This window comes from Cervus canadensis, chromosome 18 (genome assembly GCF_019320065.1).
Source record: "Cervus canadensis isolate Bull #8, Minnesota chromosome 18, ASM1932006v1, whole genome shotgun sequence".
Classification (NCBI taxonomy): Eukaryota; Metazoa; Chordata; class Mammalia; order Artiodactyla; family Cervidae; genus Cervus; species Cervus canadensis.
Genome location: NC_057403.1, coordinates 40,547,828 through 40,575,285, shown reverse-complemented (window position 1 = coordinate 40,575,285; position 27,458 = coordinate 40,547,828). Strand labels below are relative to the sequence as shown.

The window sequence follows — 27,458 nt, the reverse complement described above, 5'->3', positions numbered from 1 at the left end:
CCGGCATTTCCCAAGCATATATGACCTTCCTTTTCCTCCGGCCTCAATGATAACTCAAGGACCCAGTATTCACAGGGGGTGTTTTGGGCAGTCCTGGTATAGAACACATCTAGCTTTTCCTGATTTCCCCACCTCATTCACATGCTTTGTTTCTCAGATTGTCCTGCGAGGTGCTGAGTGACCAGAGCCTGGAGACCCTGCTGCACTGCCTACCACAGCTTGCCCAGCTAAGCCTGCTGCAGTAAGACCAGTTTCCCCATTTCCCGGTGCAGAGCCAAGGCTCTTGCATTGGAAAGCCATCCCCTTCTGTCCCCTCCCTCCTTCCCTTGAGCTGTTTCATCATTTTACCTGGCACAACTTGGAGCTGCTTCCAGCTCTTCCCTAATACTTTATCAACCTCAGAGGAGTTATTCGACCCCTGTAAGCCTCAGTTTCCTCATCTGACAAACGGAACTAATAATCTTCACCCTCCCCACAGGGTTGGGATTCAGACAAGACAGTTGCTCTAAAAGCACCTTGAAGAATGGAAGGCCTGTGACAACCAGGCCAATGTACCTCTTCCTACCCACAGAAAGGTCACCTGCTCCTCTAAAGAGACTTTACAGTTGTAGGTCATGTATACATCACACACCCGTCTTGAAAGGTCACCATCTAATTCTGTAAAAGGGGAATTTAAACAGCATCCCCCAAAGCATTTAAAACTCTGTTTTCTAATTTCAGCTCAGACTGCTTAGAATTTAAAAAGGATTTACTTTAAATATTTTTCTAGCAGGGAGCAAAAGCAGCTGTAGCTGAGATGGAAAAATACAGCAGAAAATTAAATTGTACCATTAAGAACAGCAACATTAAGTACTCCTGCTAAGGATCTCTCGGCCGCCTGAGATGGCTCTCGTCACACCCAGGATCTTACTTATCCCTGAGTCCTGTGGGAGAGGGAGGAGACATGTGACTTCTCAGAGGTGGGCAAGTGTTGGACTGTAGCCTGCCAGGCTCCTCTGTCCATGGAATTCTCCAGGCAAGAATACTGGAGTCGTTACCCATTCCCTTCTCAAGGGGATCTTCCCAACCCAGGGTCTCCTGCATCGCAGGCAGATTCTTTACCATCTGAGCCATCAGGGAAGCCCCAGGTGTGGCAGAGCCCATGTCAAAATACAGAACCCACTCTGGTTCCTCCCTGCCAGGAAAGGGTGGGTTCCTTGGGACACACAAGTTGCAGGTTAAAATAAATAGGTAGGAAACCTCAGACCAGAGAGGGGCTTCTCTATGCCCAGGTCACACAGCATCAGTGCCCAGCTGATGGAATGAGGTGACCAGCCTGACTCTCGCCAGTGCTTAAGCTTTGTATTACTCAGTACATACTATTTGTACACTGCTCTGAAGCACTGTTTGGGGTGCTGGAGACACAACGGAGAGGGAAAAAAATGACCAGACCCTTGTCTTCTTGGCGCTTACCTTGTAGTAGAAGGAGAGGTCAATAAGCAGAGTGAAAGCAAATAAGATGAATTCAGACAGTGATAATGTATTTTTCTAGGTAATATGGTAAAGAGATTATTGGAGGTGATTTAGACAGTGGCGAGAGTGGTCAGGTAACACCTCTAAGGAGGGACACTGGGGTATGGCCAGAGGGAGGAGAAGGAGCCAGCCTTGTGCAAAGCAGGGAACAGCATGTCAAGGAGATGGAACAGCATGCATGAGGCCCTGAGGCAGGGTGGAGCTTGGTATGTTCCGGGAACAGGCAGAAGGTCAGTGTGGTCAGAGCACAGTGGCCAGCAGAGTTGTAGGAGAGAAGGCAGAGAAACGAGCCTGGGCCCGGTCACACAGGGCCTGGTAGCCATGGGGAGGAGTTTGGGGTTTTGTCCAAGGAGACCTGAAAAGGAGAGGAATGATTTGTGTTTTCAAAAGCTTAGCCTGGAGGCTGGGTGGAGAAGGGATACCGGGACAAGCTTGGAAGTCGGAGCACGGAGGAGCTCTGCAGCCAGAATAGGAGATGAGGGGGCTGGGATTGGGAAGGGGAGAGGGAAGTACATAGATTCAGGGTGGACCTTGGAGGTGGAACTGACAAGACACACTGATGGAAGGTTGTTGGAGCGAGGCAAATGGAGGCACCAAGGATGCCTCCAGGGGCAAGGTGGAAGCATGTCACTTTCTCTAAGGCAGTGCTTCCCAACTGGGGGTGATTTTGCTCCTTGGGGACATTCAGGATGGAGACGTTTTTGTTGGTGGTGGTGGAGGGTGCAGGAGGTTGTGCTGCTGGCGTCTAGTGAGTTGTTGTTCAGTCGCTTGGTCGTGTCTGACTCTACGCGACCCCATGGACTGCCGCACGCCAGGCTTGCCCGTCCTTCACTTTCTCCCAGAGTTTGCTCAAACTCATGCCCACTGAGTCAGTGATATCATCCAACCATCTTGTCCTCTGTCATCCCCTTCTCCTCCTGCCCTCAATCTTTCCTGGCATCTAGTGAGCAGAGGTCTGGGATGCTGCTAAACTTCCTATTGGACAGCCCCCAATACCAAAGAATTATCTTGGTAGTGCTGACCTTGAGAAACTCTTATGGCTTGCAGCTTCCCGCTCCCTGTCAGCAAGGGCTCACCTGTTAGTCCTTGGGATAGAAACAGTATAATAATAACAACACAAAAAGCATGGGGTATTGTGTTAGGCAGTGCACAAGCTTAATTTGTTTCAGTACTCACAACACCCCAGAAGAAGGTGTGCCATAAACAGTCCTGTTTTTCAGATAAGGAAACTGAGGCTCAGAGAGGTTAAGTTACTTATCCAAGGACACACAGCCTACAAGCAGGACTAGAGCCAAACCTAAGCCCACCTGACCCCGAGCTCCTCTGTTTCGCTCTTGAGTCGCTGCCTCCTTCCTTATTGCCTGGCCCACCCGCCAGTGCCCCCCCATCCTTTGTGTCCAGGTTTCTTGCCCACCGATCTTGCTTGGCTCCAACTTGCTCACATAGGACCCCACTTCTTTCCCTGTCAGGCTGAGCCAGGCGCAACTGCCTCCAAGGAGCCCCCTCCTGCTAGCTGACCTCTTCAACCTGTGCCCACAAGTTCAGAAGGTGGATCTCAGGTGGGCATTGCCCTGGGGCAACCAGAACTCAGCTGGGAGGGTGGTGCTGGAGGCTGTTGGATGTGAAGGGTGGGGGTGAGGGCAGTGGGACCCAAATCAGAGATTCAGCTGCTCAAGAAGGGGAACCTGCCCCCTGGGCGCATCCTGAAGCTGTGGTCGGAGGTGGCTGACGAAGGTGCTGTCTGTTCCAGGTCCCTGCGTCATCTGACCCTGCACTTCAGGTCTGGTGAGGAGCAGGAAGACAGGTGCTGTTGGTAAGTCCCCGGAACCGAGCCCCGGTATGACAGGGGATGATAGGGGACACACAGACTGTTCTCCTGTATGTCCAGAGCAGAGGACAGACAGAGAGGGCCGGGCACTGTCATGGGCAAATGAGAAGTCCGAAGCAGACCGGATCAGAGCTCAAGGACTGCTCCGAGGACTACCCCACTGCCTGCCCCCAGGCTTTAACAGCCCCGGAACTTCCCTGATGGTCTAGTGCTTAAGACTCTGCACTTCAACTCCAGTGGGGTATGGGTTTGATCACTGGTCAGAGAACTAAGGTCTGGCGTGCCATGTGGCATGGTCAAAAATAAACAAATAAAATCTTAAAAAAAAAAAATCCCAGCCTCACCAGGATCTGGCCCCTTGGGCAGGTTCTTTAACCTCTCCAGTCCTCGGCTTTCACTGAGAAAAGGGAACTGGTGATAGCAGGTGGTAGATTTCAGGCTGTTGGCAACATAGAAAACACAAGAAGCAGTCACAGATATGAAAGCCCCCCTCCCCCTGACTCCTGGACCAGTGCTGTGTGGTTGTCTCGGTGACGGGGGCAGGCATTGCACAGGAGACAGGATAATGGGCTGAGGGGGCAACCCTTAAATGCACCAGATGACATTTCTGATAGTTATCCGACGCCACTAGCTCACCAAGTGACCATAGACCAGACCTTTGTCCTCTCTGTGTCTCAGCCTTCTCAGCTGTGAAATAACAGCGAATAGAGAGCTGATATCTGTTGAGCATCTGCAGGACACCATTCTGAGAGCCTCGGGCACATTACATCCTAGAAGCCTCATAGTGTGGTCACGCCACAGGTTGGGGTGCAGCTAGGACTTGAATCCAGGCAGTGCTACAGCGCTCCTAGCCCGGGGGCGAGCAAACGTCTTCTGTAAAGGCTTAGATCATAAGTCTGAAAGCAGCACAGACTATATATAAACAATGGCGTGTCTGTGTGCCAGGAAAATTGGAGTTGTGAACACTGAGACTTTAATTCATGTAATGTTTTCATGTCATGAAATGTTACTCTTCTTTTGACTCTTTTTTTTTCCCTCAACTATTTGAAAATGGATAGACCATTCTTAGCATGCTGGTCATATAAAATAGGCTGCCTTGGGCGGTAGTTTTTCCAGTTCATATCCTAACTGAACACTATGGTGGCTTCTAGAATACCTTCAATAAGTCTGATTTCCAAAATGTAGGACATAGACTAGGATGGGATGATTTTTAGGAGGTTGGGCTGATAGTAGAGCACTTCAGTTCAGTCACTCAGTCATGGCTGACTCTTTGCAACCCCATAGACTGCAGCACGCCAGGCCTCCCTGTCCATCACCAACTCCCAGAGCTTGCTCAAACTCAAGTGCATCGAGTTGGTGATGCCATCCAACCATCTCATTCTCTGTTGTCCTCTTCTCCTTCCTTCAATCTTTCCCAGCATCAGGATCTTTTCCAGTGAGTCAGTTCTTCACATCAGGTGGCCAAAGTTTTGGAACTTCAGCTTCAGTCCTTCCAATGAATATGCAGGACTGATTTCCTTTAGGATGGACTGGTTGGATCTCCTTGCAGTACAAGGGACTCTTAAGAGTCTTCTGCAACACCACAGTTCAAAAGCATCAATTCTTCCACGCTCAGCTTTCTTTATAGTCCCACTCCCACATCCATACCTGACTACTGGTTCACTTTCATCAAATTCTTCCTTTTTCAATTCGGTGTCTGATTAAGGGCCTGGTGGCTCAGACAGTAAAGAATCTGCCTGCAATGCAGGAGATTCCTGGGTTAGATCCCTGGGTTGGGAAGATCCCCTGGAGAAGAGAATGGCTACCCACTCCAGTATTCTTGCCTGGAGAATTCCATGGACAGAGGAGCCTGGCGGGCTACAGCCCATGGGGTCACAAAGAATCAGACACAACTGAAGCAACAAGCTCACACAAGGCCAAGAGGAAGTCTCAGTTGCCTCTGAGCGTGTCTGTGACACCTCTTCACATCTGCTAAGCTCCCTTTTAAGTAGAAGGAGAGCCCTCAGAAGGTGCCAATATCTGGCTTGAATTTAATGATGATATTTTGTCCTCATTTCCTGCATCCTTATCCTTATGGTCTGTTCGGGGCAAGAAATGCCAGTTTTCCACTGGAGTCAGTGATAGAGGGTTTTCTTTTCTGATAAGTGCATTAAATAAAAAGAATGAGCTGATTTAAAAATAAGAAATAAATAATAGGATAATAAGGAATTTGGGACCGAAAAAAATAGAGAGTAACAATGATAAAAATTTGAGTTATTGGTTTTAGGTACTTTATCATTCTAAGATTTTTTTTTTTTTTTAAGTTGCTTGCAGGCCATAAGCTATTCATTTACCTTGTTGTGTAGTCTCATATAGGCCTCTCAAAGACAAACTTTACTATTACTTTGATTCCAGTATGAATAACCCTCTGCAGAAGGAGACTTCACCCTGGGTCTCCTCCACTCCACCCCCATGTCTGCTCATTAAAGTGACTCCAAGAGCTATAGTTCACCTTGACTGAATCAGAATCACCCTGGAGAGCCTTGTTCCTAGAGCTGTTTGTTCAGCAGGTCTGGGTTGTGTTCCCAGCATGTGCCTCTCACCACGCTCCCAAAGGGGTGCTGGTGGGGCTTGTCGGGGACCCCACTTTGAGAACCACCCCCTCAGAGAGGAAACCTATGTGGGATCTGCTGGGCAGGGGAGGTGGTACGGGTGGGTGCTGGATGTTTCTAGAGAATCCAAGCTTGAGTGAAGCCCTGCTGGAGCTTCGAGGCCATACCCAGCTTAGGGGCCCCATCTCCCTTCCTGCAGCAGGTTCACTGACTGCGGCCTCCGCCAGGAGCACGTGGAGCCACTGTGCTGGTTGCTGAGCAAGTGTGAAGACCTCAACCAGCTGGAGTAAGTTGGAGCATGCCCTGCATGGCACCTGAAGGGTGTGTGTGTGTGTGTGTGTGTGTGTGTGTGTGTGTGTGTGTGTGTGTGTGTGTGTGTGTGTGTGTGTGTGTGTGTGTGTGTGTGTGTGTGTGTGTGTGCGCGCGCTCAGGACCACCTAACAGAGGAGAGGATGCCTGGGACTCAGTCACATCTGTAAGGTTTCTCTGTCCCCATCTTATCCCTCCCATCCCCCACATAGAGCTAGTTTAGGGTGTACCCCTGATTGATTTAGGGGAGCCTTTTGCAAAGGACTGGGCCTTCCTGGTAGCTCAGATGGTAAAGAATCCACCTGCAATGCAGGAGAGTTTGGTTCAATCCCTGGGTCCGGAAGATCCCCTCGAGAAAGGAATGGCCACCCACTCCAGTATTCTTGCCTGGAGAATCCCACGGACAGAGGAGCCTGGCGGGCTACAGTCCACGGGGTCACAAAGAGTCAAACACAACTGAGCAACTAAGACTTTCAGTTACTCTCACTTCGCAAAGGGCCACAGGAGCCCCTTGGCCTCTTGTTAATCAAGGCACTGGGGCTCTGCTGGCTGGCAGAGCCTGAAATGAAGGGTCCGTTGATTTGCTGGGCAGGTGGTTAAGAATAGCCAATGCAGGGCCCAGAGCCAGCCAGCGTGGGGTTGTGTGGGCTCTCAGATTGATGAGAAGTTGGTATCTCTGTGGCCTGTCTTCAGTGCCTGAATAGTGCAGCCCTACATGGGTAGGGGAAAAAAGCTTCAAGCACGTTTTCTACTATTCTAAGTGCTTTACATATCCTTTTTATCCTCCCTCTCGACAACCCTGAGTATAGATGAGTGGATTGAGAGAGTTTAAAAATCTACCTTAAGTCACACACCTAGTACAATGCAGAGCCTTTGCTCAGAACTGTTAGGAGTCCAGCTTAGGATAAGCAGAACATAAAGAGCGCTGTCCACCAAAAAAAAAACACAATTTAAATTCCTTGTGGTGTGGCCAAGGAAAGAAATGTGGCTGATGAAAATCATGGGTTTTAAAGAAAGGTGAATAAGCAAAGATGTCTTTTGAGTTTTTCAGTTTTTTCACTCAAGGGAGGTTTTTTGTATTCTAAAAATTTTTTCATTAAGTGGCTTCCTGAGACAGACTCTTTCATTTTTAAAGTTTCTCAGGAAAAGATGGAAATAGGTCTCAAAAGTCTCATCATCAGGGGCAAAATGAGTTCAAATTTGCAGTGTAAAAATCAGATATTCCCAGGCACACTGATTATTTTGTTCCTGAAACTGTAGCTAAAACCATAGGATGCTACAAATGGAGGGAAATAAAGTCTTCAAGTGCAGTTTCTGATACTGCATTCCCAAATTAAAAGAAGAAATATTTTGGGTAAATGTGTCCTCCAAACGTCTGTCTTTTTCTTGAATTTACTCTTGTTCAAAAATGACCGCTCCCAACAGGTAGAGGCCAAGTGCGTAGTAAAAAGCTAGTTGCTTTTTCTCTAATTCCTGAAAGCCTGCTGGAGTCCTGGGAGTGGTCACCAGATACTGAAGGGGAAGATGAGGACTGGTTAACTGTGGTGCTGGTGAGGGGATGGAGGTGATTGTGCTAGCGTTGATGGAGGTGATGGGGATGCAGACAGGGATGCTAAGTAGTGGTGATGGGATGGTGCTGGTGGTGATGACGGTACTGTTGGAACAGAAGCTGTGCACAGTGGTGGAGGTGATGGTGGAGGTGATGATGATGGTGCGGGGTGGGTGGAGTAGCAGTGATGCTCACTGAAAAGCAGGCACGTCAGAGCATCAACCACCTCCTCCACATACCTCTTGCAGCCTCTCAGCAAACCTGCTGGGTGATGATGGGCTCAGGTGCCTCCTGGAACGTCTCCCCCAGGTGCCCATCTCCGGTTCACTTGAGTAAGTGATGAGCAGCCCCAAGGACAGGAGGAAGACTCCTCAGGGCCCGGAATGTTAGTGGGCTTCTTTTCAGGCATCCCTGAAGAACTCCAGGGGCAAGGGCTGGGGAGGGGTTGATTTTTACCTTGATTTCCCCCCCTACACCCACCTTGGGTCCTTTCTTCCTTCCTTCATTGCCCACTATTGGTGGAGCTCTCACCAAACACCCGTGAGAGATTATGACTAAAGTTTGGTGGCCCAAGATGACCCTGGGCAGGGAGCAACAGTTCAGCCCTGATCAGCTGCAGAAATCTCAGTTGTCCTGGCTCTTGGTCCATCCATCCTATCCCTGAAGCTCCTCTGACCAAATTTATGGGACACAGATTTGGAGATGTCACCATGGCAGGGAGGGCCCCTGGGAAGTCATCTTCAGTCACTCAGTCTCCCCAGTGACCTGGGAGACTGACGTCCAGACCCAGGATACAGCCCGTTGCTAGGCAACTGAGTTTTGCACTCCGGGCATCCCTGGCCCCCGTGGAGCTGGAGCTGGCAGCCTGGCCTTATCACTGCCCTCACCCCCGGTCTCAGACCACAGGGGCAGCAGGCACAGTGGGGGCGACTCTCAAAGTTTTCAGAGTATGCTGCCTGGCCTGCCAGGGTGGCGATAGCACCCCTCTGGCTTCTCTCTGGACCTCAGTGTCTCCATCTGGAGGATGGACACTTGGACACTGAGGACTCCCCTCTAGGAGATGACAGCTGGATTGGAGGAGATGAGGGGGCTGGGCAGGGCTTCACTGAGGTGCTGCCTCACCCCTCATCCTGAACCTCTTTTCTCTTCTAGTCTAAGCCACAACAGTATGTCTCAGGAAAGCATCTTGTCCCTGCTGGAGGCTCTGCCCTCCTGCCCACGTGTCCGGGAGGCCTCAATGAAGTAAGGAAACATGGTGGGGAAGCAAGACTCGCACGCTCAGTGGCCCTCCGTCTGTGTGACTTGGGGCAACCTCTGAGCCTCTCTGAGTCTCAGAGTTCACTGATTGTGGGATCACAGTTTCCATCCTCTGAGGTCCACATGTGTGCCCGCATGGGGCCCAGGGAGGCCACCGGGTGGGGAAACGCCAGGTTTAGCATCCTTGAAGGAGGAGGTAGGGGTCTCCTCTGATCAGCAAGGGTATCTCCCATGGCTTCCACCCTCCTGTGCCCCTGTGGACCCAGCCTCCATCCCTCCCTGCACCCCCTGGCACCCGGGTCCTAGGGATGCTGGCAAGGCTGGGCCTTGGGCTTCCATACACCCCTCTCTCTGCAGCCTGGGCTCCAAGCAGAGCTTCTGGATTCACTTCTCCCAACATGAGGAGGCTGGGAAGACACTGAGGTAATTCGTGGTCTGGGGTGACGGGAAAGGCGGGGGAACCTGGGAGAGGAGGCTGACCCTGTGGTGGCCTCCGTGCCTCCTTCCTCCCGGGGTCCCCTCCTCCTTCACACACCCTGCCTGGAGCTACTGCCTGGGTTTGTCTCTCCCACATCTGCCCCCAGTCTCCCCACACCTTCAGCCCCTGGACCAGGCCTTCAAGTGGTGTTTGTGCCCCTTAGCCACAGCCTAACTTTGAGTCTGGAGGCTTCTGAGTTAAATAGTCAGACTCTGGAGCCACTTGGGGTAGGTCTCAGCAAAGAATCCACCTGCCAATGCAGGAGACGCAGCTTTGATCCCTGGGTCAGGAAGATCCCCTGGAGAATGGAGTGGCAACCTCCTCCAGTGTTCTTGCCTGGAGAATCCGTGTGGACAAGGAGCCTGGCAGGCTACAGTCTATGGTGTCGCAAAGAGTCGAACCCGAGTTAGCGACTAACACTTTCACTGCTTCCGCTCTGCCACTAAATAGCCGTGTGACCTTGGACCAGTGACTTGACCGTTCTGTGTTTCAATTCCTCACCTGTAAAATGAGAATAATAGTGAGACCTACCTTTTACGGTTATTGTGAGAGTAATTGTGTTTAAAGTGCCTGGAAAAGACCTGCCTCATCTGAGTGCTGTATCAGTTATTTTTTCTTTAATTCCCCGCTGGTATCCTCAGGCTCTGTCTTTCTCAGCCTTGGGTGAGTTTCTCTACATGTTTTACTTCACCTGTGATCGTGGCCTCTGAATTGGTCCCCTGCCTCTGACCAGGCTTCCTCCAATCCCCCCACAGCACCCAAGGGGACTTTCCCAGCAGGTACGTCTGCTGCTCTGAGCCCTGCGGTAGCTCCCAAGTGCCCTGAGGATAAACTTCAAATGCCTTAGCCTGGTCTTCTCAGAGTCTGATCTGGTTGCCACCTCCTGCCGTGTACTTCCTCACTTCTCCCACCCGCCTACACACACCACCCTCACATCAAGCGTGTACACACCGCACACACACACGTATGCAGCATAATACATCACACACATGCACACACACCAGACATACCCCCGTACACACCACACATAACATACACACCACACACATACCACTCACACACCCCATGTGTGCACAGATTGAGCCTCAAGGGATCTTTGTTCACCAAGCACGCACTGCCTGATGAAGCGTCCCTGCTTCTGAGCACTCAGCCTGGCGTTCTCTTCCCTGCCTTTTCTGAGATCAAATTCTCCCAATGCGGTATGACCCAGCTCACATGTCCGCCCTTCCTGGACGCCTCCGGTGGCCCCTGTCCTGTGAGAGGGAGCAGCCCTCTTGCGCTGTGCTGGATTCTCTTCTCAGCCCATCTGTGAGACAGTGCTGCAGGGCCTGTCTGCCGGCCACATGGGCCGGGCCCTGGGAGGACAGGGCCATAGCAGGAATCTCAGCACCCCCCGCCCCCAAGGGAGCCTGGAGTAGGGTGGGCCTGGAGACTAGGGTAGTGGTTACAGGTTTAGGGTCTGGAGTCAGGCTGACTTGGATTAAAGCTGAAATCTGTCGCTGCTTTTTTCCAACTGTGTGTCCTTGGGTTGGTCAGTCTCTTTGCCTGTAGGTGATGCGGTTGGGGTTCAGTGAGATGGCACGCGTAAGGCAGGCATGCCTGCCTGCTCACGGGGTGTACCCAGAGGCTGGCCCAGGGCCGGCCTTAGAGTCAGGGCTCAGTGAGTGATGACTCTAGCACTTTCTTGGGAGGTGGCCTCTCCAAAGAGAAGCTCCCAGAGCACAGGTTGCCTCTTGGGCCTTTTCTCAGGTCCTGGTCCAGGCCTTTGCACCCAGTGGGGGCTCCCCCTTGGGCCCTGGGGGAGACTGGGGGACAGCAGGACTGTAGTCCCGACAGGCTTCGCCCAAGCTCTGCCCTTTGCCCTCTGCCCTCAGGCTGAGTGAGTGCCACTTCAAGCCAGAGCACGTGCCCAGACTGGCCACCAGCCTGAGCCAGGCCCTGCAGCTGACGGAGCTCACGTGAGTGACTGGGCCCAGCCCATGGGGGCAACCGAGGGGTGGGGCTCCCTGCCAGAATGACCTCTGTCCGCAGGCTGACCTGTTGTTTCCTGGGCCTGGAGCAGCTGACCATCCTCCTGGGTCTGCTAACGTGGCCGACGGGGCTGCTCACCCTCAGGTACCTTCTGCCCTGACCCTGGGAGGGGGCTGTGGTAGGAATGGAGGGCAGAAGTGGGCTCTGAAGAAAGGGTTCCCCCAAGGTCATGGTCTTAGCCATTTCCTGCATCCAGAACCCTGCCATCTGGATGCAGATCCCCTCCCCCCCCCATTAGTCCCAGAAACCCCCTTAGGTGCAGAAGAGCTCCCCCACCCCCTGCCCAAGGTAGGACCTGTACTTGAGGACTTCAGAAAAAAAGGAAACTTAAAAGGACCCCCGGGGACTTCCTGTATTTCCTCTGCAGGGGCATAGGTTTGATCCCTGGTTGGGGTACTGAGATCCCACATGCCCCACCACATGGCCATAAAAATAAAAGACACCCAGCGGAGGTCAGAAATAACATGTAACAAATATGTTCACTCTGATCTTTCGAAAACTTTCAGGAAAACAGAGAGGATTCCAAAAAGTAGAAAAGCAATTTTGAAAACTCCTCATCACCTAGGTTTGACAGTTCATGTTTTTCCATATTTGCTTTGTATTTTTTAGCTAAGATAAGTTATTGATCTCATAAACTATCACACAAAAAGAGTTCACCACAAGTGTTCTTTTTAAAAAAAAAAGGACATTTTCTACATAATCACAGTTGAATTAGGACGCCTACAAAAATGAGTAGCAAGTTCTTGGTGTCAGGTATTAAGCCAGTCTGAAACTTCCCACTGCCCCCATATGGGACAGCTGGCTTTTTGGATCCAGGATCCCGTCTAGGTCCACATTTTCATGATGAACAGGTGACAGCTCTTTGGACTTTTTTAATGGGTGACCTGTACTTGGGGATTTTAGAAAAAAAGGAAACTTCGACGCCCAGGCACTTCCCTGGTAGTCCAGTTTTGTTGAGAAAACAGGTCCCCTGGGCCATTTCTGGCTCTGTCTGGTGCTTCCTTGTGAGGTCATCGAGTTTGTTCCTCTTAACCCCTGACTTTCCTAGAACTGGAAAGGCTCCATGAGATTCAGTTACATATTTGTGTCCAAAAATACCTGCTTGCTGGCCAAGGCTGTGCACCTCCCAACGCCGCCGGTGATGAGGCACATGAAGTCTGGTTGTTCCCCAGCATGACATTTTAAAAAATCCTGGTAGGACACACATAACAAAGTTTACCGTCTTAACCATTTTTAAGTGTACAGTTCAGTAGTGTTAAGTAACATTCACGTTGTGTATCCGAAACACCTCATGAAAACTGAAACTCACTGCCCGTTAAGGCCCCCACCGTGCCTCCTCCCCCAACCCCTAGCAACCACCTTTCTACTCTCTGTCTCTATGAATCCGCCCCCTGTCCGTGCCTTAGCCAAGTGGAATCATACAGTATTTGTCTTTTTGTGATGGGTCTGTTTCACTTAGCACAATATCCTCAGGGTTCATCTTTATTGTACCTTCTTATAGAATCTCCTTTCTATTTAAAGCTGAATAATATTCTACTATGTGGATAAGCCACATTTTCTTTAACCATTCATCCATCAGTGGCCATTTGGGTTGCTTCCACCTTTTGGCTGTTGTGAATATGCTGCTCTGATGTATGTGTACACATATCTCTCTGTATCTCTGCTTTCAGTTCTTTGGGGTATATATCCAGAAGCACTGGATCACCCCAAATAATATTTTTACTTAAAACTTACCTTACTCTGAAAATAATATGTACTCCTCATAGAAATTTGTGGAAAACCCAGAAGAACGTAATAAAATAGTACTTTGAAAAAAAATTCAGCATAACTTTAAAAGCAGCAATATTTTAAACAACTCTTTTTTCCTGCTTCTAAATTAATCTGTGCACATTGTAGAAAGTTCAGAAAATATTGACAACTACAAAAGAAAACTAGCCAGGAGAATTCTGCAATTGATACCATCACTATTAACATTTAATATATTTTTCTCATAGCTCTATCTCCCTCTTCCTCACCATATGTGTTTCTATATATATTTTTCCTTTTTTGAAATACAAAATTGGGATCCTGTCTTATATATAGTCTAATTTCCTTATCTTTGCAACGTGATGTTATATAGACTTTTTCTTAAATCTAAAAGTACTATTTAAAAAAATTTCTCTTTGAATGGTTGGAACAAGGATGGTGTTAATTTTCTGTTTTATGCTTATGCCTAATTTTTAATTTAATTTTTTTTATTCACCAAAACCCAAAAAGCCTCTAGCTGCCCCCCCACCCCAACCCTTAGTACTCTCCTCCCCTCCCACACTAACCTTGGGGAACCTTTGTCTATGTCCACCTCTGTGACTTCCCTGGTAGTTCAGATGGTGAAGAATCTGCCTACAGTGCAGATCTGGGTTCGATCCCTGGGTCGGGAAGTTTCCCTGGAGAAGGGACTGGCAGCCCACTCCAGCACTCTTGCCTGGAGAATCCCATGGACAGAGGAGCCTGGCGGGCTGCAGTCCGTGGGGTTGCAGAGTCAGACATGACTGAGCACCTGTCACTACACCTGTCTGACAGGGTGGAGGAGCCCTGGGTGGGCAGAGCCGGGGTGCTCACGCTGCTGGAAGTCTGTGCCCAGGCCTCAGGCAACATCACTGAAATAAGGTAAGTCCACGAAGGAGGCCCCTCAGATTCTTTCGTCTTTTCATGACCACTGGGATCACCCCTTATGTAGCCAATGGTCTCTTGTCCTATGGTGTCATAGCTGGGTCCCTCGTGGATTCTCTGGGTCCCCAAGATGGCAGGAGCTCCTGGGACCTATGTGAGGGGCTACACATATTTGTTGGGCTTCCCAGATGGCTCAGCGGTAAAGAATCTGCCTGCCCATGCAGGAGACTTAGTTTCAATCCCTCGGTTGAGAAGATCCCCTGGAGAAGGAAATGGCAACCCACTGGAGTATTCTTGCCTGAAGAATCCCATAGATAGAGGAGCATGATGGGCTACAGTCATGGGATCACAAAAGAGTCGGACACAACTTAGCGACTAAACAACACTGCTACACATACTTGTTTGGACTTGTGTAGTAGTTAGGCAGCAGTGCTGGAGAGAGGAAGGCAACCCCAGATCCAAGACAGTGGGCTGTTAGGTCCCAGACGGACACTGCCGGGAGTCCATGCTGGTTGTCTGGAGGTGGCCCCTGGTGACAGCAACACACACCATGACCAGAGGTACCAGAATCCCATGGATTAGCCAAGACCAAAGGCTTTGGTGTCCCGTTGACCTATGTCTGGATCCCCACTGGGCCTGGGAGCTGTCGGCTGAGTGGCCCAGTCCCAGCACAGCCTACAGGGGAAGCTCCTGTGGACCTCACTGTGGCCACCCCTTCCCTCCTCAGCATCTCTGAGACCCAGCAACAGCTCTGCATCCAGCTGGAATTTCCCCATCAGGAGAATCCAGAAGCCGTGGCCCTCAGGTGGGACCCAGTACCTGGGACCCCAAGAAAGAGGTTGAATGGTGATGGCGAGGGAGAGGAGGGGTAATGCTGCTTCTGACCAATATTTCTCATGCCCCTACTCAGAATCCTTTGATGCCCAAGGTCTCTCCGTGGCCAATGAGACCTGGCCTAACCTGCCTCACCATGCCGTCCATCCCCACCCCAAACCCCAGTCTTAGCTCCAGCCATCCCCGCTAGCTTTCAGTCCTCGAACACCACCTTTCTCCCTTTGACCTCAGGGCCTTTGCACAGGCTCTTCCTCCTGCTCAGCATGTTCTCCCCTCTCTTTCCTTCTTCATCCTCTTCACCTGGCTAACTCAGTCCCATCCTTCAGGTCTCAGCTTGAATGCCACCATCTCAGGGAGGTCCCTCCAACCACCCAGACTTAGTCAGATCCTCCCTTTATCCACTCTCATAGATGCCTGGGCTCACAGTTCCTCCAATCCATATAGCACATTTATGGAAACTAAAATGTCACCTTTTTGGGGTGTATGCAGCCCTGCGTGTGTACACTGTGAGGCATAGACCATACCTGGATCTCAGCCCCGACTCATTTCCTTGGGTGGATCCCCTCGAGCAGTGAACAACCTGCACAGCCCTACCAGGTCCCCCATATGGACCTCTCCTTCATAATACTTCCCATGATCGATTGGTAAATTGTGGGACCTTATTTGATTAGCATTTATTTACCACCTTCAGACACACTCCTTGCAGGCAGGGACTGAGTCCTCAATACTGACCCAGGTGTTTACAGACTGCTGCTTCCCTCTCCACCTCCAGGCTGGCTCACTGTGACCTGGGAACCCACCAAAACCTCCTTGCCAGGCAGCTGATGGAGACATGTGCCCGGCTGCGGCAGCTCAGGTCAGTACCCTGAAACACTGAGACCCTGAGTTCTCTGGTCGACCCCAGTGCCTGCTTCAGGCCATAGGTGAGAGGTTGGCCAGGGCAGGATGGGGATGAACAGAGCCTGGGGCCATGCTAACCCGGGCATTCTTGTTTCTCTCATTGGGCCAGTAGGGGAGAACCCCAGAGTTGGGGAGAACCCCAGGGTGGCAGAGGGGGGTCCTGCCCCATTGGGCGCTCCTTGGTGGGGCCTTTCCCCTCTCTTGGCCTCCCCATCTCTATGTTGATCCCTGAAGTGTATTTAGCCTGAAATCCTCTGGAATATGCTTGGACTTTTTCAGCTTGTCCCAAGTGAACCTCTGTGATGCCAGCTCTCTGCTGCTGCAAAGCCTCCTGCTGTCCCTCTCTGAGCTGAAGAACTTCCGGTATGTGGACAAGATTTTCACTCAGGAACACCTCTTTCATCCCCCGTGAAGCTTGGCCCCCACCCCCACACTTCCTGTTCCCTTCAACCTTGGGCTCAAAGGAGCTCCGTGTCCCCCTCCCGTGGACTGGGACTCCACACAGCCCTGGAGATGATGCCCAGGTGCATGGTCATCAACATGGCCACGTGGCAAGGAGGAGTCCCTTGTCACTGCTCTTGCTTTTTCTTTTCTTTATTATTTCAAAATAATTGCAAACTCATAGAAAATCTGCAAGACTGAGAAGCTCCGTAGGCCATTTCCCCAACTTCGCCCTTCGTCATTTTTTTCTCACATTTGCTCTTTTCTGCCCTCCCTCCTTCCTCACCCCTCCCCTCTCTCTTCCCTGCCCCCACTTTCTTTTTCTGAACCATTTGAAAGTAGGTTGCATAATCATGCCCCTTGACCCCTAATATTTCAGTGAATTTCCTAAGAACAAGAACATTCTCTCCAGTAAAAGTATGAAATTCAGGCAATTTAACATTGATACCTTACTGTTACCTAAACTACAGTTTTTATTCCAATTTTGCCAATTTGTCCCAGTAATGTTTATTGCATTTTTTTTTTCCCAGTCCCAGCTTCCATCCAGGATCACAAAGTGTGTTTAGGTGTCATCTCTCTTTAGTCTCCTTCAATTTGGAATGTGTCCTCAGCCCTTTTTGTGTGTTTCACGATACTGTCATGACATTCCCAGGCCAATTATTAATGTGTTGTATCAGAATGCCCTTGTGCCTGGGTTTCTCTGCTGTTTCCTCCTGCTTCAATTCCTGCATCTGGGGCAGGAATATCACAGAGAGGCTGCTATGTTCTTCTCAGGAACACATCACGTGTGCCACATTGGGAAGCACATAATGTCTGCTTGTCTCCTTACCCGTGATGTTAACTGTGATCGCCTGGTTAAGGCGGAGTGTCTGCCAGGTTTCTTCACTCGCAAAGCTCCTGTTTTTCCCTTTGAAATTAACCGATTATCTGGTAGGAAGATACTTGGAGACAATGTAAATATCCGGTTCTCCCTCAAACTTTCACTCACAAATTTTGGCATCCATTGATCATTCCTGCCTGAATCAAATATCAGTATAATGGTTGTAAAATAGAGCTTTTCTAACTGTCAGTTCTCTTTTAAACCAACTGCATGAGAGGAAATTCTTTTGGTGCCACTATACCTTTAAACACCCTCTCTAGTACTTGCTGTGCTTTTTTGTTGTTTAAATAAAGATGCAGGGCTCGTGGGAAATGAGGGTAACTAGCTAGATTTTACAAGCAATGCCTGATTATTGCAGACATTGTGAAGTTGCTACCTGAATGACTGTGGTTTAAGGAACTATTCAACTCGTCTATGTTCCTGCCTCCAGCCTGTATCTTGACTTAATAATTGCCTGATGGGAGAGGTTCATGAAGGGAAGATGGGTCCCCTCCCACTGCCCCAGGAACCACTCCCCACCCCCACCTCCCTGCCCCTGCCGCTTCCATCCAGAGCTCCCAGACTCAGAGCTCCTCGCTGAACTGCTGCCTTTTGACCTCCACCAGGCTGACCTCCAGTTGTGTGAGCTCCAAGGGGCTAGCCCACCTGACATCTGGTCTGAGCCACTGTCACCTTCTGGAGGAGCTGGAGTGAGTCACGGATTGGAAGGGTCTGGGAACCCAGCTGAGGGTGGAGAGGACAGTTGGGCCTTTGCTAAAGTGGGTGGTGGGACTTCAGACTATTACTTTTCTCCCTGATGAAGCCCAGCAGCTCTGAGTGTGGTTTAGGGAAGGCTGAGCACTGGGTTCTTGGTCCTGACTTTTATCACTCACTCAGAGTGACCTTGAGCGAGTAACTGTGCCTCTTTAGACTTGGACTAGACTTAGCCTGGAGAAGGAAATGGCAACCCACTCCAGTGTTCTTGCCTGAAAAATTTCATGGACAGAGGAACCTGGTGGGCTACAGTCCATGGGATTGCAAAGAGTCGGACACGACTGAGCAACTTTACAACACTCAGACTTAGACTAGAGTAGACCTACAGCCTCATCTGTAAACTGGGGCTCATCACCCTTCTCTGTCTAGAGTGGTGTTGGGTACAGAGAGAGCTAAGGGGCAGAAGGGGTCATTGCATGTGTGTGTGTACGTGTCCCTTGTCCCTGGCTTCCTCTGGTACAGCCATCATCCAGGGCATCCTTTCTCAGCTGGGTCAACTATGACTGCAATGTCCCCCTCCTTGGGGACCCATGAGCCTGACCCTTGGGGCCAGGAATGCCCCCATGGAGCCTGGATAGGAGGCGTGGTCTGGGACCTGCAGGCCCAGAGCTAGTCTCCTAGGGGTGACTCAGAGGGTGAGGGGTGCTGATGAGACAGCTCAGCTCCAGGGCCTGGGCAGGCTTTTCTAACCCTTAACTCATGCTTGGTCCCCTCCAGCTTGTCTAACAATCAACTTGGCGAGGAGGACACCAAGATGTTGTTGGGGGCCCTTGAGGGCAAGTGCAGGCTGAAGAGGCTTGAGTAAGTGGCGGTGGTTAATGGGGGTGGGGGCGGGGTGTTGGGAGCATGCCTCAAAACTGTTGTATCTCTTGTGAACATGACTGTCACTGTCCTCAATGGACCCAGGTGAGCTGAACACCCTCCGTTTATACTTCCTTACCTGGCTCTTGAGTGTTAACTAAAATACGTGCTCATAAGAAACAGAACACTCACTCAAAGCAACCCAATCCAGAACTATATTAACTCATGTCATGGAAAATGACAAGGCAACTGACTTCAGGCTTGGCTGGATCCAGGTTCTGTATTTGTTCCTCTTTTTCTTTCTTTCTCTCTCTCCCCAACGTGACTTCATCCTCAGGCAGTGTTCTGTGAAATGGAGATGATTGTGTATCACATCATCTCTACATGGCCCTTAGTATGTGCTCGATAAGTGGTCGCTATGATTACCAATCAGTAGTCTGGGTCCAATGTGATTCAGAGCACAGAACTGCTGCCTGGATGTCCTTAATTGTACAGAGAATTTGAATTTCCCAGTGCAGTTTTGTTTGTGGCTGTCTTGGAGATCACTGGTCATTGCGGAGCACTCGGGGTCCATGTTGGGGACCCAAGCCCAGCCATGCTAAGTCCTCCTGTGGCCTCCTCTCCTCCAGCCTCAGCCACCTCCCACTGGGCGGCTCCACCCTGGCTGTGCTCACTCAAGGACTGGGCCACATGACATTCCTGCAGAGCCTCCGGTGAGTGACCCCATGGGAGTGAGTGGGGGGCATACTTCCCAGCTTTGCTGGGACCACCCGTGCAGGGAAGCCCTGGGGCACCTTCCTGAGAAGCTCCATGGCTCCCATCGTCGGGACATTCCTGTACCCTCCCAGGTACAGCCAGGTACAGCATCACAGCCCTTCACTACCCAGGTGGCTCAATGGGTAAAGAATCCGCCTGCAATGCAGGAGACGTGGGTTTGGTCCCTGGGTTGGGAAGTTCCCCTGGAGGAGGAAATGGCAACCCACTCCAGTACTCTCACCTGGAGAATCCCATGGAGAGCGGAGCCTGGTGGGCGACAGGTCCATGGGGTTGCGAAGAGTTGGACACAACCGAGCGACTGAGCACACGCCGCTTCCTCCTAGAAGATGGCCAGAAGGGGCTGGGCCCAAGTCCTAGGACAGCCCTCCGTGTGCGCAAATTCATCCTGTGTTCTTGTTCTTGTTTCTGATTCATGATGTGGGTGGCCTAGATTCTGCATTTCAAGCTCCCAGGGGATGCCCGTTTGGGGGTCACAGACCCCACTTTGAGTAGTGACAGTCTAGCCTCAGAGCTGATGACCTTGATATTCTACCCTTGTGCCCCTGGCCGCTTTGATAAACAAATAGCCCATATTCTTTTTGTGTAGTCTTTCAAAACAGGAAATATTGTGACTCTAAACAAACCCAAGGCAGGGTAAAGCACACAGGATATGAGCTCAGAGAGTTTGGAGGACTAGGTCATTTCACCCTAAATTAATTCACCTAAAGGAGGTTCCCTAAAAATTAATTTGCAAAACAACCCTCTTACTAATACTTTGTGTCAGCTGTTTCCTTTGGTTCCCCACTGTACCTCCCACCCCCGGACCTTCGCTCCCCCACCCTCCACCCCCATCCCCTGCTACTCAACAGGGGCAGCGTGTGGTCAAGTGCAAAAAAGACCATAAATTGACTGGGTTTAAGGAAAAGCCCACTATTTGTATAGATTAGAGCAGGGTGAGTTGTGAGAGGCATGTGAAATTGACATTCAGCCGGGCTGGCCTGAGGATCCCCCACTTGGCCTGGCCAAACCAAAAAATGAGGCTACTGTTCCAGGCCAACAGCTCTGGGCTTCCATTTCCTCCTTGCCTGCGAGTCCCTGGGAGTCTTTGGCCCATCACAGCTCCTCCCTGGGCCTCTGATTTCTCATCTGAATATTGGGTACAGTCTGCCCATCTTGCCCAGTCTCATCCCCTGAAAGTTTTGTGACTGGTATATGAGTTCCTGAATGTATAAAGGCTTTGCAAACTGTAGAGTGCTTAGTACAGCACTTAGCAAATGCCTTTACTCCTGACTGAGGCCTCTTGGCCTTGCTTCTCCAGTCTGAGCAGGAGCAACATCGATGACGTCGGCTGCTGCCACCTTTCAAAGGCTCTCAGAGCTGCCACCAGCTTGGAGGAGCTGGGGTGAGTTGCCTGTCCCTCCCCCAAACCCAAGACAACTTTGGCAGACCCAAGACAACAAAAGCAAGCAGCTCCTTGAGGACACGCTTCACTTCTTAGTCTCGTCCCCTTCACCCACTTCTATACTGCGTAACCCCAGACCCAGCATCTTAGGAGACCCAAAGATAGGATGTGAGGATATTGATTGCAGTGAGAAGGATTTAGGTCAGACAGCAGGGGGATCATCCTAAACAGAAGACAAGAGTTTGGAATCCTCACCCAACATAGGGTGAGGGGACTTACTAGTGTGGTTGAGGCCCTTCTCTAGACTCCAGCCTCCTCTTCTGGGATGGAGACAAGATGGGTGGAGGGCTGACATTTCTGGTTCTCCTGCTGTTCTCTCCCTAAGCTTAAGCCACAACCAGATCGGAGACACCGGTGCCCAGGAATTAGCTGCTGTCCTGCCGGGGCTCCCTGAGCTCAGAAAGATAGAGTGAGTGACCAACCCTCCCGACAGGGGCCCTCAGCAGCTACGCTATAGTCTGGGGAGACTGTGGCTACCTCCCCTAACCCTGGTGTTCAGGCAGTGCGGCTGGGTACCTCCTGGCACTGCTGATTTGGGGACCTTGAGCCAGCCCAGCCCCTGCCCCTCTCTGGGTTTCTCTGCCTCATCAGTGGGTGGTGGGGGTGCTGTGGGTCGTGGGGGGCCCAGCGGATGTGGTGGGGTGAGGGATGAGGGAGTCGAGAGTCTGACATCCGCCCCTCTTCAGCCTCACAGCGAATGGCATCGGCCCAGCAGGGGGAGCGCGGTTGGCAGACTCCCTCACCCTTTGCAGGCACCTCGAGGAGCTGATGTGAGTGTCTGCCTGGGTGGGCTGCCCTCTTCTCTCTGTGTCCTCGTGGCCCACCTGGCGCTTGGGTCCCCCACTAGGCACAGGGCAGGGGTCTGGAGCCGGCCAGCCTGGTGCTCAATTCCACCCCCTCTCCTCTTCCAGGCTTGGCTTCAATGCCCTGGGAGACTGCACAGCCCTGGGTCTGGCCAACGGGCTCCCCCGGCACCTGAGGGTCCTGCAGTGAGTGGCCCCCTGTCTGTGGTGTGTGCAGGGTTAGCGGGAAGTGCCCCCCACACCCCCGCACCCCCGCCAGGAGCACTAGAGGATCAAGGCCCCATCGCTGAGCGGCCGTGCCGTAGAGGAAACCGGGATGTGTCCTGGGGCTGGCTGCCCTACCTCCAGGGCAGGGAAATCAGGGGACCCAGCCTAGTCCAGGCTCGACCACCAGCCCCTTGGCCAAGCCCCTGCCCTTTCTGAGCCTCAGATTCCTTCCTAAAAGAAGTACAAGGATCCCAGCTTGGTGTACCCTGTGAGCCAGTCTCCGAGGGTGAAGTAGGAAGTGCCAGCAAAGGGCTCTGCCAGAGAAAAGCACCCCGAAACATGGCCTCGGCACTTTACAGTTTATGTCCAGGGTCTCATCTGAGCCCTGTGAGGCCACGATTTCTACCGGCTCCATTTTCCAGGCAAGGGAACTAAAGCCAGGAGAAGTATGGAAAGCTTACCCTATTACCCTATTCATACATGGAGGAGCCAGGCCTTGAACTTGGGATCTCAGATCCCAAAGCCAGGGCCCCTTGATACCCACCCATGTTCTGTGTGTGGGGAGGGGGGTTGGGATGGCAGTTACCCAGAGAGGGTCAAGGTCTACCAGTGCAGCCTGAGACAGGCTGAGGCTGGGGGCATCTAGCCGCCCAAATACCTATACCTGCTCCTCCAGGCTGCCCTCACCCCTTCCCTTTCCCCAGCCTGCCATCCAGCCATCTGAGCCCAGAGGGGGTGCTGAGCCTGGGCCAGGCCCTGGACGGATGCCCACACGTGGAAAAGATCAGGTGAGTAGAGGCCCTAGAACCTGGGCAGGGGGACAGGCCGGGGAGGGTCTGGGGCTTCTTCTCACAGCTGTCTCCCCTGCCCTGCAGCTTGGCAGAGAACAGCCTGACCGGAGGGGTCCCGCGTTTCCATCAGGGGCTCCCACTGCTCCGGCAGCTTGAGTAAGTAGCCTGCTCTGACCAGCTGGGGTGCTGTGGCAGGCAGCTCTTCTTTGTCTGAGCTTGACACCTGGGAAGGCTTTCGAAGTGACAGAGGCCTCAAGTATAGGGGGAACCTGAGACAAAAAAGGGGGGCACTTTCTTAAGACCCCCAGCCCCTAGCCACTCTGCTCCCTCCTGCTCTGACTGCAGGCTGGGGCACCCCTGACTCAGACACATTCATCCCATCCCCTTCTTCTCTCCAGCCTGGTGTCGTGTGAGATTGACAACCAGACCGCCAAGCCCCTCGCCGCCAGCTTCGTGCTCTGTCCGGCCCTGGAAGAAATCACGTGAGTGCTTGGGGGGCTAGCCCAGAGCTGGGGAGAGCGGCCACCTGGGGGCCTGGTTCCTTCCTCCCTGGAGACCTTCTGATCTTACACAGGGAAGGTCATTCTTGCTCAAACCTCCTCTTGAAGTTTTAACACTTGAGCTGCAAGTGTTATTGGTCTAAGCTGACAAAGGTCCCCAACCTTTTTGGCACCAGGGACCAATTTTGTGGAAGACAAGTTTTCCATGGACTGTAGGGGTTGGCGGGGGATGGTTTCAGGATGATTGAAGCACATTACATGTATTGTACACTTTATTTCTATTATGACATCAGCTCCACCTCATATCATCAGGCATTAGATCCTGAAGGCTGGGGATCCCTGCTGTAAGCCATGCAGCCTCTTCCCTTGTTTTCCTAGCTATGGAGGGCAGGAGGGGAGGTGAACCAGAAGGAGATGAGCTAGATGGTCAGGACCATTGCCCCTGACTCTCCCTATGGAAGGCGTCTGGATGGAGCACCCCTCCTGGTTGATGGAGCCTTGATTTTCAAACCACCTGTTGGTAGTGAAGAGTGGCTGAAACCAGCAGCCCCCAACCTTCCCCCGACTGTGTCTACCTCTCCCTTGGAAATCAGAGGTGCTTGGACCCTGGGGCCTGGCAGTATTGCCACAGGGATAAACTAGACTGCCAGGACCAACCTGGACCCCTGAGCAGGGCAGAAGAAAATGCAATCTCCTTAAGTACAGGATACATATGATTTTATAAGATTTTAGGTTTGCATCCTAAAGATTTTAATTCTTCTCATTACTTTATACAACAAAGACAAAGTCTGGGATCAGTGCTAACTCACCCAACATGGCTGATTGTCCCTTTTTAGCCAGCAGGGGGCAGACCACAGGGTCAGCACTTTAGGAAGGACACAGGTTCCAGATCGGAGTGAATGCCATTGTTTGCCCTGTTGTTAGCCTTGTAACTACTTTCTATTTAGGGCCCCCAGCACAGGCTTCTCATTCATAGTAGTGATAAATGTTTCTGAAGATGAATTTCTCAAAGTGAATAAGAGAGGGGATAGAGGACTGATTTAAAGAAAAATGTGAAACAAATGATAATACCAGTGGTGGCACATGGATGTGGCAAAGTCAGGAGGGAAGCATGTGCATGGTGGAAGTTCAGATCCTGTTGTTTCCACAGTCACGTGTCCTGAACTCTCAGGACAGCCAGCTCCTAAGCTGTCTGGGTTCCCGTGGGATGACCAGCTCGGGAATGGGGTTGGGGGAGTAGGGAGGAGCCTGCTGTGCCTGGTAAGGTCTTCAGGGAAGGCACACAGGACCCCATCAGGCATAGCACCCCCCACCCTCCCCACCTGCCACCTTGTCTCCCCCCTCACTGCTCTCCTGCCGCTGACTTTGGGACCCCTCCCTACCCTGCAGGCTGTCCTGGAATCTGCTTGGGGATGAGGCAGCTGCTGAGCTGGCCCGGGTCCTGCCACAGATGGGCCAGCTGAAGAGAGTGGAGTATGATGGGCACATCTGGGGAAGCCAGAAGGGAGTGGGAGGACCAAACGGGGCCCTGTGTCCTGGGGAAAGCCAGGAGGCCACTGGGTCAGGCCCCTGCCTCCAGGAAGCCCTCCTGGACTTCCCCACTTCGTCCATTAGCTCTCCTGGGTCCCAGTCTTCAGCCTTCCCACTGGACTGTTGAATGTTGAGTTCTCTAAGTAGATGTGTGGGGAGCCTGTGTCCCCCAGCCTTGTCCCGGGGAAGAGACATAGGGAAGCTCCCTAGGCCACCCCCTCCCCATCTCATGTCAATCTCTTTCCCTTTGTTGTCCATCTGGAAGCCTGGAGAAGAATCGGATCACAGCTTATGGAGCCTCGCTCCTGGCTGAAGGGCTGGCTCAGGGATCCGGCATCCAAGTCATTCGGTAACAGGGCTTGTTGGGGCAGGGATGGTGGGGGTGGGGTGAGCACACCAGCCCTGCAATGTAAGAGGACTTCCGGTAGGAGGAGGCAGGACCTGGGTCGGGGATCATCAAAGGAGACTTGGACCCACTCATCAGGGATTTGGCAGCAAACAGACCTGGATCAAACCCCAGCTCTATCAGTTACCAGCTGTGCAATTTCACATCAATAACTCAACCTCTTTGAATCTCAGTTTCCTCATTTGTAAAATGGCAATAGTGATAGTATCTACCTCGGAGAGCTGTTCTGCAGACTAAATGATTAGATAAAGCCCCGAGCACAATGTCAGGCACATAGTAAGCACTTAAAATGGTAGCTGTAATTAGGGCCAGTTGTATAGGTTGTACACTGCACCAGGGCACAGCATCTAAGGGACACCATTCACATAATAGAAGTATTACATTTCTAGTGGTACTGAATTGTCTCTCTCTATAAAATTCAATATATTACAACAGTTTCAGACAATGGAAGTGGTGTCATAAAGAAGGGGAGCTTTTTTCTCATTTATACAATGTGTCATATGAGCATGGCTCTGGGGAAGAGGCTAGCTTCTGGGGAAGAAAGTGGAGGGGACTTCCTTGGTAGTCCAGTAGTTACAGCTCCATGATTCCACTTCAGGGGGCACAGGTTCAATCCCTGGTCCAGGAACTAAGATCCAGCATGGTGTGCAGCCAAAAAAAAAAAAAAAGATGGAGTGGAAGAAGTCAGGGTGAGCATGGGAGATACCATCTCCCGAAGGCAGCCATGCTGGCCTTCCACCTGCTCTTGCCTGCCAGCTGACTCTCAGAGCAGCTCTTCCCCTTTGGGGCCTCGGTTTCCCCATCTGTAGACAGGACAGAAAGCAGAGACGAGAGGGTAAGTGAGCAGCGCCCAGTGCTAAGTGTCTGTCTCTGTGCCCTGCAGCCTCTGGAATAACCCCATTCCCCCGGACATGGCCCAGCATCTGCAGAACCAGGAGCCCAGGCTGGATTTTGCCTTCTTCGACAACCAGCCACAGGTCATCCCCCGGGGTACCTGATGGTGCCCTCAAGTGCGTTTGAATCCAGCCAAGTGATGCCAATTTCCATCCACAAGGATAGAGGGCTCGTGAAAAAAGCTGGCTGTCCCTGGATCAAGAGGGAGAAACACGCTTTTCCTGCAGCAGTCTTCAGGGAGGACGTTTTTGGTGACAAAGAGCAGAGTATGACTACCCCACATCCCATGGGACATGCCTGACCAGTCGGGAACATGAAGCACAATGAGCATGTCGTGGTGCAGTGTGTGATGTGGAAGGCCACAGGTGGGAACATCCCACGTGACATTGCACAGTACCTGCAGTGTGGCCTGTGGGTCAATGGTGTGGGTCCTCGCACTACATGTGATGGGTGGTGCATACATGAGATGTGACAGGTGTCCAGGTCTTGTGCCCTGTGACTGGCCATATTCCCTCAGGCTGGTCCAAGATCTAATTTATTACTTTTTAAAACCAAATCTGTATTTATAAATTGCATTTCCAGAGCAGCTAAACCAGGGAACATCTTCTGCCCAGAATGGGCTGGGGAGAGTGTCCAAGCACTAACAAGCCAGGGATTTAGCCATGAGGCTTCTCAATGAGTGTCTTCCTGCCTCAAGTCTCAGTTTTCCCATCTGTAAACTGGATCACCTCCTCTCCCTTAATTTCCAAGGTCTTTGGGCCCAACTCCAAGTCGAGCCAGCATGACCTTGAATGGGCCCCGTCTGTGTGGTGTAAGGGACGAAGCTAGGCCTAAGGGTGCAGGGGGCGGGGACTGTCAAGACAGTCAGGAAAGATCACTGGATCCAGCCACTACCTCAGCACAATCTGATCAAGTGCCCAGGGGCTGCATGTTACACCATGTCCTCATTACTTCCAAGAGGGGCCAAGGGTGGTCCTGCTACACTGTAACCCTAGTTTGACCAATAAATGTGGGTGATCTTCCAGCCTCTAGTCTCTAGTCTGATGTGTTCTACCACCTGACCAAAGTCAGAAATGGTTCACACCCCACCCTGGGGCCTGGAGAGCAGGGCAGAACACAGAGAAACATACTGAGATGAGCACTGGCCTGGGACCAAGTCCAGACCCCTGTCATGGTCACGTGATCACAGGTAAGTCAACTCTTCTCTCCAGAGCTTACCTGTCATGTCCGACTCTGCAACCCCACGGACTGTAGCCTGACAGGTTCCTCTGTCCATGGAATTCTCCAGGCAAGAAT

The 27,458-nt window shown here is 51.6% G+C and overlaps 1 protein-coding gene across 5 annotated transcripts in view; it reads left to right on the top strand.

Moving 5' to 3' along the window:
• Positions 1-27,186, top strand: part of NLRC5 (NLR family CARD domain containing 5) — an 85,891-nt gene extending 58,705 nt beyond the window's left edge. For 3 of the 5 annotated variants that reach the window (XM_043436648.1, XM_043436645.1, XM_043436646.1), the window contains 26 exons: positions 158-241; positions 2,982-3,071; positions 3,263-3,325; positions 6,131-6,217; positions 8,038-8,121; positions 8,942-9,031; positions 9,404-9,469; positions 11,399-11,482; positions 11,556-11,639; positions 14,115-14,201; positions 14,932-15,072; positions 15,811-15,894; positions 16,218-16,301; positions 17,865-17,948; positions 18,730-18,813; positions 19,443-19,526; positions 20,888-20,971; positions 21,357-21,440; positions 21,718-21,801; positions 21,943-22,020; positions 22,746-22,829; positions 22,917-22,988; positions 23,231-23,314; positions 24,722-24,805; positions 25,128-25,211; positions 26,152-27,186. In XM_043436648.1, the coding sequence (XP_043292583.1) occupies positions 158-241; positions 2,982-3,071; positions 3,263-3,325; positions 6,131-6,217; positions 8,038-8,121; positions 8,942-9,031; positions 9,404-9,469; positions 11,399-11,482; positions 11,556-11,639; positions 14,115-14,201; positions 14,932-15,072; positions 15,811-15,894; positions 16,218-16,301; positions 17,865-17,948; positions 18,730-18,813; positions 19,443-19,526; positions 20,888-20,971; positions 21,357-21,440; positions 21,718-21,801; positions 21,943-22,020; positions 22,746-22,829; positions 22,917-22,988; positions 23,231-23,314; positions 24,722-24,805; positions 25,128-25,211; positions 26,152-26,266 (2,233 nt within the window). In that variant the 3' untranslated portion in view covers positions 26,267-27,186. The remainder of the gene's footprint in view (positions 1-157; positions 242-2,981; positions 3,072-3,262; positions 3,326-6,130; positions 6,218-8,037; positions 8,122-8,941; positions 9,032-9,403; positions 9,470-11,398; positions 11,483-11,555; positions 11,640-14,114; positions 14,202-14,931; positions 15,073-15,810; positions 15,895-16,217; positions 16,302-17,864; positions 17,949-18,729; positions 18,814-19,442; positions 19,527-20,887; positions 20,972-21,356; positions 21,441-21,717; positions 21,802-21,942; positions 22,021-22,745; positions 22,830-22,916; positions 22,989-23,230; positions 23,315-24,721; positions 24,806-25,127; positions 25,212-26,151) is intronic. The other 2 variants (XM_043436649.1, XM_043436647.1) reach the window with 1 other exon arrangement.
• Positions 27,187-27,458: the final 272 nt, after the last annotated feature.